Source organism: Ambystoma mexicanum, chromosome 10 (assembly GCF_040938575.1).
Source record: "Ambystoma mexicanum isolate Mex_15411 chromosome 10, UKY_AmexF1_1, whole genome shotgun sequence".
Taxonomy (NCBI): domain Eukaryota; kingdom Metazoa; phylum Chordata; class Amphibia; order Caudata; family Ambystomatidae; genus Ambystoma; species Ambystoma mexicanum.
This window is the reverse complement of record NC_090932.1, coordinates 85,002,831-85,014,619: the sequence shown is the minus strand read 5'-3', so window position 1 is coordinate 85,014,619 and position 11,789 is coordinate 85,002,831. Positions and strand designations below refer to the sequence as shown.

Here is an 11,789-nt window from a genome sequence, read left to right as displayed (position 1 = left end):
CGGTCCATGGTGCTCGTTTCCAATAGACTTTGGTGGAGTGGGTGCACTCATGGTTAGTAGCTGTTACGAGTAGTTTCAAGGGTGACTTATAGTTTATTGGACTATATAGATTTGGTGATATCACTGGCTGAGAGTGAGCTTGATTTCAGGGTTCCACGAAGCCGGGTGATTATTATTGACTTATTCTAGGTTTTGGTGAACTATTTGTACTAGCTTGCAGATATTAGGCCGTTTTGAAGTGTAGCTAGCCGTTAGGAAATGCTAATTAGGCGGCCTATTTAATTGTTGCTACAGCACAGTTACGCTGTTGGGTAGGCTTTTCTAGTAAGCTGGAGTACAGGTAAACTATTAAGGAGGAGTTGAATGTAGCAACACCCCAGGTATGGTTTTAGTTAGACTTTTAGGAGGAGTTTAGGCAGGCTTTTAATTGTAGTTCTAAATTGAGTGGGGGCACGCTATTAGGCACACTTCAAGTTCGATTTGCACAATTGGTATTCAGACTATTACGTGCACTTCTAGGTTCAACTGATCACAGAGTTGATGTTAGGGTATTAGGTACTAATAGGTACACTTTTAAATTCGACTGTACACATTACTAGGGCTACTTCTAACATAGATTTTGTGCAGAGAGGCTGTTGGGCACACTTCTGTAATCAGCTTTCCGGAGAGGCTATTGGGCACACTTCTGTAGTCAACTTTCACAGAGAGGTTGTTGGGCACACTTCTATAGTCAACTATAGTAGGAATGTGGTGATCGCAGTGTTTATAATGAGTAAATGTCTGACTAGTCTAAATGTTGTTTGTTTAATAAAGTATGAAGGAGCGATAGAATTGTGAAGAAGTAACAGTGAATAAAGATATGTGCAGCAAAACGATTGGCACCAATCAAAAGAATAGATAGGTTATTGAAATAAGAGGATTGAGCAGCGATTGATGGTGCTTCCTCAAGTCTTTTGTTTTAAACGTTAAAAGTGGTGATTTAAAATAAAATAAAATAAAAAGTTTATTTAACGATCTGGTAAGTATTGACAGTCAATTGAGACTTGTCATTATGGGGGATACTCCTCTCATACACTTATGCAAGACAATATCAAAACATATGCCCAAGCTCAAACAGTATATGGCAAGATGAGTAAAGGGCACAGCAGGTAAAATGTTCATGCCATGGCCACAAAAGGGATCATTGTCAAGAGCGGTATTACAAGACATGACCACATACATGCACGCTGCGTATACAGGAAAGAAATTGGAGAAAAGATTGTTAATTTTAGCGCTTTGGAAGATGAATCAAGAGGAAAGAGAAGACCCGCCACCTGAGGAGTGGATGTTTAATCAGCATAAGGGGGGAGGCTTTGAGCCCTCAGCTCCCCTTACTATGCCTGAAGTAAAGAGTGTTGCTACGGAAGAGATCAGAGTATATCCTTTAAAAAAAATAAAAGCTGCAATGGGGTGCAGTAATCCGATATATGAACCCTCTGCTTATAGTAGTGACGATAGTCCGGAAGAGAATAAGAGAAAGGAAGATGTTTTTAAATTCATACAAGACAAGGAAGAACGCAAGAAGCGAATGGCCGAAATTGTCGACAGATATAGACAGAGAAATCAAGAGATGGAAAGGGAAAAAAGATAAGGCTGGTGAGGTAGCACTCGTACAAAACGAGTGGATGGCAGGACAGATATTACTTAACATAGATGGGAAAAGTATTGAGGAAGTTAGGCAAGGAGAAGATAAGGACGAACAAGAGAGGAAGGACAAGGAACGAGAGAAGAGATTAAAGGAAGATGAGCAATGAAGGAAAAGCAGGTAGAAGTGAAAACAAATATATCAGGAGGAACAGGAAAAAGATGAAAAACGGGCAGAGAAATAAAGAAAGTATGACAATAGACAAAGATGAAGAAGCACAAAGATTAAGGGACAAAGGATTACAAAAGCGAAGGGAAGAAGAGGAACGAAGAGAAGGCATAAGAAGGGAAGAATGAAGGATGGAGGAAGAACGAGTTAGAAGAGATGCAAGAAAGCGAAGGGAAGTAGATGAACAAATAGAACGAAAAAGGAGACAGCAAGGTTTCGATGCCAGTCTCATTCGTAAAGAACAAATGAGGGCAAGCCCAGAAATATGATGGGACAGAGTGGAAGAGATTCTTCTCTTAAAGGAAGTAACGCCAGCAGTATCTAGAGTAGTGCTATAAGATAAAAGAGATTATGTGGAAAGCATTGGAGAAAGGATTGATAAGGTGTTATACATATGAATATTATGTTGAGGACTGAACCGTAAGCAAGAAAGTGACTAACCTGAATCCGAATGAACTTACGGATGTGCTGGAAGAATCCCCCCAGGAGACCTGCGTTCTCCCCGCGGATGAACAGCGCAAGAGAACCCAAGACCCTCAAGGAAACCCTCTGGGGAAGGAAACCGTGGTTGTGGTCTTCAGTTCAGTGTCGCTGGAAGTTGGATTCAGTGGGAGGACTGGAGTTCTGAAAGATGGCAGCTACCTGGAGTGAAAGTAGAAACTTAGCGTGTGTGGTTTGAAAGGTGAAGTCCATAAATGAGGTAAGAGAAAGCAACTACCCATGTATCCGTGCTGATTGGTATACAGTGGAATCCGCCTGTGAAGATGACAGAAGCCAGTTATATAATAAAGGAAATAGAGCGTATAGAAAATAATCTAGAAGTACGAAGCCGCAGGGAAAATAGTTTCCTCCCTTTGTCTTGCTAGATGCATGTCTAGGCAAAGTAATCCCTTCTGGGGCACGATAGTTGGATAATAATGATTCTGAATTCTGAAATGCTAAAGATATGAAAGGGAATGGAGTCCAATATGAACTTATAGTTGAATGCGTGCTACTGTACGTAAGACACCATACCATTGCCTAACAGAATTCTCGGAACAGGGATAGTCTTTAAGTTTCTTTCTTGAAAGTGCAGGCTGTGGTTAAGATCTGAAAACGAGATTCTAAGCATGAGATAAATGAAAGAGAATGCGTGTTCACGTCTATTACAAGTGATCAGAGTCGTACCATGCCAGGTAACGAGATAGCGTTCCTGGAAGAATGAACTGAAAGCAAGATTTTGTGGGGAGGATTTTGTGAGTCCTTGCCAGTGTCGTAATGAGAAACACAGAATAAGCAAAGATAGGAGAACACAGATATAAGACAGATTGGGGTTAGCCTAGTAAGCGTACTTACGAAGCGTCTAGTATGGGGAGAAATGACGGGATGACAGCAGGGCTCCACAGACTGATAACAGTTTCTGAATACTGCAATGGGCGGGTGCCTTCAAGGAAGGTTGCTAGCAGCTAGCATATTGACGGTGCTTCCAGGCGCCATCTTGGAAGGGGTGCAGAAAGATACATCAATGTGTCCCCAACGCTTCTAGCGCCACCAAAGAGACCAAGGCAAATCTGGAGTCCTAACAGTATGCCCGCTCCGAAAGGGAGGCCCCACTGGCTTGCCCGGCTGAAGGAGATGAAAACGACACACCATGCGGGCAGCATGGACATCCGAGGCTGCCTCCCAAGAACGACCAGCCAGAGAATACCCTTTCCAGTCCACCAAGTATTGGAGGGAGCTGTGAAAATGGCGAGAGTCGCAAATCCCTGAAATCTCAAACTCAGGGCCCACATCAGTGACCACCGGCGGTGATCTGACACCCACAGTCCTCCCAAAACAATCCAGAACATCGGGTTTCAACTGGGAGTTATGAAATAACGGATGAATCCTGCATCAAGAGGGGGGAAGACACAGTCTGACAGCTGCCGAACCAACAAGACAGAGGATCTCAAAGGGACCAAAATATTTCGGGGCCAGTTTGTAAGGCACCAAATATCAAGGCAGAAAACGAGATGGCAACCAGACTTTGTCCCCAGGGGCCAGGACTGGGGATGGGGTGCGATGATGGTCCACAAAGCGTTTAGCACGATTCTGGGCCATCAATAAGGAATCCCGTGCTTGACGGTGCCCATCCTGCATCTGATGAACCAGATCATCCACTGCAGGAAATCGTGAAGAGGCTGGAGGAACTGAAGGAAAGCTCGCCGGATGAAATCCATAGGTACAAAAGAATGGACTGTACTTCAAGGCTGTATGATAAGCATTATTGTAAGCAAATTCGGCCAAGCGGAGCAGACCAGACCAGTTGTCGTGGGCAGACGAAATAAAACAATGAAGATACCCTTCCAGGGTTTGATTGAGCCTTTCAGTCTGTCCATTTGTTTGTGGGTGGAATCCTGAACTCAAGGCACGTTTGATCTCCATTACCAAGCATACCTGTTGCCAATAGCGACAAGTAAATTGGGAGCCCCTGTCAGACACTATTGTGTCCGGTAAACCATGGCGCGCAAACATTTGTTACACAAAAACCTGTGCCATCCGGGCAGCTGCAGGAACACTAGGAAGAGGAAAAAAATGTGCCATCTTGGTGAAATAATCAATTACAACCATAATTGCCATACAACTATCAGAAGGAGGGAGATCGACCACAAAATCTGTAGAAATTACCTGCCAGGGATGGTCGGGAATGGGCATTTTTACCAGACTTTCTAAAGGAGGTCTGCGTGGAATCTTGGACTGTAAACAGATGATACACGAGGACACATAATCCCGAACATCCTTTTGTACTGCGGGCCACCAAAAATGTCACTGAATTAAGTCAATGATGTAACGCACACCTCTGTGACCAGCTGTCTGTGTATCATGAAACATGTAGAATCTCTTTCGTAAGTATATCAGTGGGTATGTAAACCTGATCCTCATGGAAATACAGGTCCTTGTCTTTGGGAAGAGAGTACTGAGTCGTCATTGCTTGGATTTCTGTGTCCTGAGACCTTGTGTCATTGAAAATCTGTTGTAAGAAATTGGAGATAGATGGAATTGACAAAGAGAGCTTTCGGAAACAATTGTTCCGGACAGAATTGATAAGGGCCTGCTTGATCCTTCCGTGAGAGCGCATCCGCTCTTAGATTTATTCGTCCTGGGATAAAAGTGAAAACTAAAGTGTAGAGGAGGTACCAAGAACGATTCGCACTCCTACCGGCCATTTTCAAGTACCAGGAACATTCACGCCAAAATATGTGACGTATGATGAGCAAATAAACCAGCAGAGAGCCACAGTTGGGCTCTGTCCAGTCCCTATTAGAATAACAGCACCTGTTGAAGTACTGACACCTAAGAACGCCTGGACAGTAAGGTACCCTTTGAGAAAACCATATCGACACGTGAGACAGAATGACGATTTTCAGAATGCAATACCTGAAGAAGCTAAGAAGATGCTGAAGGAAGTCGAATGGTGATGTCATAAGACTCCAAACTGACTCACATATAGAAGATATGACAACCTGAGAATGATGAAAAGAGACGAAACACCATGGATAAGTGACATCCTGAGCCTAAAGTGAAATAATTGATGTCAAGATGTCAGAAATTATTCCATATGTGCGATGAAGATAGTCAGTTAGTTTAAACGTGCACATATGCAAATTAACCGCAAGAAGCACAGAAATCATAAGGCTTGCTTATGCTCAGTAGAAAGATAGATTGCGGCAAGCGCCACCTATACATATCTACCTCAAAAGGAGCACTTTATATAAGTATACTTCCACCATACACAAGAGCAGAGTCAACCAAAGGTTACTAAAGGTCTCAAGAGGAGAACTTCACAGCAAACAAATCGAGAATTGAAGACGGAGAGAACCTCAGACGAAGATAATCATGCCAAGGAGCCAAGGTTGTATCGTCTGAAATAGACCGACAGTGGATACAATTAATGAGAAGAAGAACAGAGTATCCTGTGCAGAAAGGTCAAGATAAGCCACAGATGGCAGACGACTGGCAGAATTAAATCAAATGCTCGAAATTGCATGAAGGAATGGCCGATTTCATGGTGACGAAATCACGTGACCAGACGAGCAAGAAGGGATGAAACTTTCACACCTACGCATGGACCTTTGCCATGCACAGACGCCTTAACTTTCCCAGACCAAGAAGCAGACTCGAGGCCAACCGCAAAGAAATAATTGACACATGACTTTGTGGGCGGGACAAAGACTGATATGCAAATGGATATTTCCCATCTGCGAAAGGTACAGTGAGCAAAAAGCAATGGCTGCGAACTCTCAATGTGGTTAATAACCACTGAACAGGTTATCATGCCTTGTTCTTCCGACTGAGGGGTGCCTGCTACCTTTTTTGTATAATTGTCACATGACCACTGAAGTGATGATTGATTGTAGCAATAATTGGAGGGAAGCTGGTGTGCAGACGAACTCCCTGCACCTGGCGGGTTATTCTGCATGCTGCTAAGCAAATGGAAAAGTATGAGTGGGGTTGATGCCAACCCAATCATAGTGGGCCATGTAATGTAGGGTCGTATAGTTGGTAGAACCAATGAGACGTCATACTTTTAGTGACGTTTACAGTAGCCATTTTGAAGGAAGGGCTCAGATGCCCCGCCTGACATTGTTTATCCAAGCCCCTCTTCCCGTTACCATATACAGCTATAGTGCCTATATTAAAGTTACCGTCCTAGAACCAATCAAATTGCATTCTAAGTTTTGAGAGTTACACGTCAGTGATGACGAGTTTTTGGTATAAATACTATGTTCTTTCTGAAATTAATTGGAGTTGAAGCGAGAAGGAAGATCGAGCGATTGCTGATATTCATGAACTCCCCGTTTTTTGTACTTGTCATTAAACTGACTCCCTTTGCCAAACTATTGAGTTGTCATTATTGATTTGATGGAAGAGAATTAATCTGCCTTCCCATCCATCTCAAGGATGCTGCTACTCATCTTAAAGGGCTGTTTGGAAATCCCCAGTCATATGGGCCGGCTGGGGTCCCTACTGCGCACTATCATATTGGGAAAAAAAATGCACCCAACCAGCTTGACGACTATTCCGGGTTTCTGCATATCGAAGTGCTCTTAGATTGTGATGATCGGTGCAAACCTTCACAGGAAATGTTGTGCCCAAAAACAAATGTCTCCATTCCTCAAAGACATTTTTGATGGCCAGCAGTTCTTTTTCAACCCCCGAATAGTTCAGCTCTGAGGAGGTCAATGTTGGTGAAAGATAAGCCACCGGACATTCTTCGCCCTGATCAGATTCATGAAGCAAGACTGTCCCCAAGGCATAATGGGATGCATCAGTTTCCACTGTAAATCTTTTGCATTGATCCGGAGTTCTCAAAATGGGAGATTTGGTAAACTGGAATTTTAAAGCTTCAAAAGCTTCCTGTGATTCTTTTTTCCATACAAATGGTACACCCTTCTTCAATAAACCTGTGATTGGGCGAACTATATTGGAAAATCCCGGTATAAACTTCCTATAAAAATTGGTAAATCCTAAAAAACATTGGATTTCTTTTACGGTAGTCGGACTGGGCCAGTCCAATACAGCAGAAACTTTAGCCGGGTCCATGGTCACTCCTTGGGGAGACAACACATATCCTAGGTAATGTACCTGGTTCTGGTGAAACGCACACTTTTCAAGTTTACAGTACAAGTGTTACTGTTGCAGATGTTTTAGAACCTCCTGAACATGTCGGACATGCTCCGATTCTGAAGCAGAGAATATAAGGATATCATCTAGATAGACAATAATGAAGTGCAAAAGGATATTGTAACGCTCACCTGGTTCCCACGGAGGCGCGGCGTCGAAGGCGCAGAACTCTGAAGATGGACAGGAAGGGCCCCTCTATTCTGACTTCCCTGGCTCGTTGGATACCCTCCTGTGCGTGAAAAGGGAGTATTACCAACTGTGGAACAATGCTCAAGCCTCCCACTCCCTTCCAACCCTCCACGATACCTCCTCCACGATTCCCCGTGAAGCCTCACCTTAGGGTTTGGAAGGATGAGCTCTCCATCCTGCTTCTGATGCAGGGGCGCGTTGAAACCCAGTTACTTCACTGGATTGAGGATTGATGGGAGTTCAGGTAAGCTTGACTGTTCAGGTAAGGCGCTGTAAAAGTTCTGTTCAAAAGTTCAAGCTTAATAATAATGTTCGTTGTCTAATTGCAGCAAGCGCTAATGCTTATGTCTTTTTCCCCTTGGGGGCCGGGGTTCGGAGTGCCGGAGATATGGCGCCGACCCGAAGTGAAACAGTTCTGGATGAGCGCTCAGGTAATGTCTTTGCATTCGCTCATTCAATGTCTTTGTCTTTTTTCCCCATAGGGGCCGGGGTCCGGAGATGCCAGGAAGCGGCAGGACCCGAAATGCAGTGGGAATAATCCAACAGGTAAGACTTAAAAGGAAACTGAGCTTTCCTTATTCCTTTTCTCCCTCTCACCTTTGTTCTTGTCTTTTTTCCTCTAGGCGCCGGGGCGTAGCTGAATCCGGAAGATCGCTGCTGAAGATGGAAGCGCCTTGCAAAGGTGAGTAAAATGCAGCGCTGCAGCGATCGAAACGAAATGCCTTTAAAATGATGTCTTCCTTTTCAGGGCCGTTGGAGAAATGACTCCGGGATGCAGATTTAGCAGGTAAGGGCTTTTCTTCTCCTATTCTCTTCCTTTCTCCCCTTGCAGGTGTTCCACGGTGCTGGCAGGCGTGGCTGAAGTCAGGATGCAGGAGCTGACATGGTGAGCGTCCAGCTGCTAGGTGCAGAACAACGCGAAGCATGTGTGGCTGTTCGGGTGGGGTTTAAATAGCCTTGGAAGAAGTTCCTGGTATGTATCCTTCCACCAATCAGGTATGTATCCTTCCCCGACCACACCCGGGTGGTGAAGTAGTCCTACAGGTTAAGTAGTCCCATTCAGGCCTCAAGAGGGCCTGGATGAAGCAGCAAGGTCTGCATCAGGTAAGTGTGCACCCAAGCACTTAAACACATATCCTCTTCTATGAGCCTGGTGCCTAAGGCACCAGGACTGGGGTCCGCTATGGGCGCCAGGACTGAGTCCAAAGGGCCCCGACTTGGGCCCGCTGAGACTTCCCTGGGGAAAATGATGTCTGCCTCTGGGGTTGCTGGGCCCGGCCCGGCTCCTTAGAGGTAGGCATCATGACAGTACCCCCCCTCAAGGCCCCTCCCAAGGTCTTTTCCTCCGGGGGTTTTGGTTTGTGCGGGAATCTTCGATAGAATCTTTGAATTAATCGTGGGGCGTGAACATAGTTACTGGGTTCCCAAGATCTTTCCTGAGGTCCATATCCTTTCCAATCAACAAGATAGAAGAGTTTCGACTTAACTATCTTGGAATCTAAAATGTCTTTCACTTCGAATTCTAATTCTCCATCAATTTGGACAGGGCCTGGGGGCTCAGACAGTCTGGTTCCAGGTTGTACTGGTTTTAGAAGAGATGCGTGAAAAACGGGATGAATCCGCATGTTGGATGGTAAATCGAGTTTAAAGGCCACTGGGTTGATAATAGCTTTGATGGGGTAAGGCCCAATGAATCTGGGATTAAAAGTTTGCTGACCCTTGAGGGGTAGATGTTTAGTTGCTAGCCATACCTGATCTCCTACTTGGTAAGGAGGAGTTTTACTTCGGTGCAAATCAGCGTTTTCTTTATACTTTTTCTTGGCTTGCTGTAAGTGGGTTGTAGCTTCTTTGAAGGCTTGGGTTATTGTGGAATGTAGGTGATTTACTGCAGGCATCTCCAGGGTCAGAGGTGGATCTAGGTCAGAGGTCCGAGGATGGTGACCATACAGGGTATAAAAAGGAGTCTGTCCGGTTCCAGAATGCACTGAATTGTTGTATGCATATTCTGCAATCCAAAGGATGTCCTTCCAATTCAACTCGGATTGGTGTAACATGCACCGCAGATATTGCTCGAGAGTCTGATTGGTTCTCTCGGTTTGTCCGTCGGTCTGGGGGTGGTGGCTGGTGGATAACCGCACGTCTATTTGTGCTAGTTGGCAACATTTCTTCCAAAAGTGGGAGATAAATTGACTTCCACGGTCTGAGACTAATATGGAAGGGAAACCATGTAACCGCACTATATTTTCCATAAATTCCTTGGCCAAGGTGGAAGCTGACGGCAATCCTTTTAAAGGGATAAAATGGGCCATTTTGGAGAATAGATCCACTATTACGAGAATCGTGTTGTAATCACCACAAGGAGGCAGGTCAGTTATAAAGTCCATTGACAAGGTGTGCCAAGGTGCTGGTGGAATGTCCAAAGGTTGAAGTAGGCCGGCTGGCCTTTTCTTTTGACTCTTATTTTGGGCACAGATTCCGCAAGACAACACAAATGACTTTATGTCTTTTCTCCAAGAAGGCCACCAGAAGTGGCGTTTGATCTTTTCTTCTGTTTTTGCGATACCGGGGTGTCCTTCCATTAATGATTCATGATGACGGGTAATGACAAGTTCCTGCAATTCTTTACTTGGCAGAAATAACCGCTCTTGGAAGTAGGGTAAATCATCCTTAACGGTGTAGTGAGGACCCTTTTGACTCCATTCCAGTAAGGCAGAAGAGTCAAAAAGCTGTTTTACTTGAGCTTGGATGTCCTCAATGGTTTGCAATGAAGTCAAGCCCAGAATTCTTTGTTCCGGTATGATTGGCACAGGTTCTAAACTCGAATTGGGTTCTTCCATGCCTATCCGGGATAAGGCATCTGCCTTACCATTCTTGCAGCCAGGGCGATAGGTAATTACAAAATCAAATTCCGCAAAGAATAAAGCCCATCGGAGTTGTCGCGAAGATTGAGCTTTGGCCGTCTTTAAATACTGCAAATTTCTGTGGTCCGTAATTACGGTGATGGTGTGTCTTGCACCGAGAAGATAGTGACGCCAAGCCTTGAAAGCTGATTTAATAGCCAGTAGTTCTTTGTCGGTAATTGCGTAATTGAGTTCAGGTGGAGAGAATTTTCTGGACCAAAAGGCTACAGGGTGTAGTTGGTTAGTTTCTGGGTCTCTTTGCGACAGGACAGCTCCCATGGCTGAACTGGATGCATCGGTTTCCACGATGTAAGGGAGATCTGGGCGCGGGTGCTTCAATACAGGTGCAGAGGTGAATTTGGTTTTCAGGTCCTGAAAGGCTTGTTCAGCCTCAAGAGTCCATTCAAAGCGTTTGTTTTTCTTTAGGAGAGCTGTGATGGGTTGAACAGTTCGAGAAAATTCCGGGATGAACCTTCGATAGAAATTGGCAAAGCCAAGCATGCTTTGCACTCCCTTCACAGAGCTAGGAGATGGCCATTTGAGAATGGCGTCCACTTTCCGCGAGTCCATTCGGATTCCTTGAGGTGTCAGGATGAATCCGAGAAACTCCACTTCTGTGGTATGAAAAACGCATTTTTCGAGCTTGGCAAATAATTTGTGCTGGCGCAATTTCTCAAGAACTGCCCTAACATGGTTTCTGTGATCAAATTCTGAGGAGGAATACACCAGGATATCGTCAATATAAACGATGACACAAACATCGATAAGTTCCCGAAGAACATCATTCATGAAGTACTGAAAGGCGGCAGGTGCGTTGCACAAACCGAAGGGCATTACTTGATATTCGAAGAGCCCAAATTTGGTGCGGAATGCAGTCTTCCACTCGTCACCCTCTTTTATACGTACCAGGTGGTAAGCTCCTCGGAGATCTAGCTTGGTGTACACACGAGCATCTTTTACTTGGTTGATAAGCTCAGGTATCAGGGGCAAAGGGTAACGATTCTTAATCGTTATCTGATTTAGGGCGCGGTAGTCAATACAGGCCCTAAGGTCTCCTTCCTTTTTAGGTACGAAGAACAAAGCGGAAGAGACTGGTGACTTTGATGGGCGAATGAAACCATTGGCCAGGTATTGATCCAAATACTGGCGCAAATGCAGGTTCTCAGGTTCAGTAAGAGCATAAATCCTACTACAAGGTAGTTGTG

The 11,789-nt window shown here is 44.7% G+C and overlaps 1 protein-coding gene across 1 annotated transcript in view; it reads left to right on the top strand.

Annotated features, from left to right (window-relative positions):
- Positions 1 to 1,782: 1,782 nt before the first annotated feature.
- The window catches only part of LOC138492821 (involucrin-like), a 195,853-nt gene continuing 185,846 nt past the window's right edge, over positions 1,783 to 11,789 (top strand). Inside the window, exon 1 of the mRNA XM_069620171.1 lies at positions 1,783 to 1,960. Within this exon, the coding sequence (XP_069476272.1) occupies positions 1,783 to 1,960 (178 nt within the window). The remainder of the gene's footprint in view (positions 1,961 to 11,789) is intronic.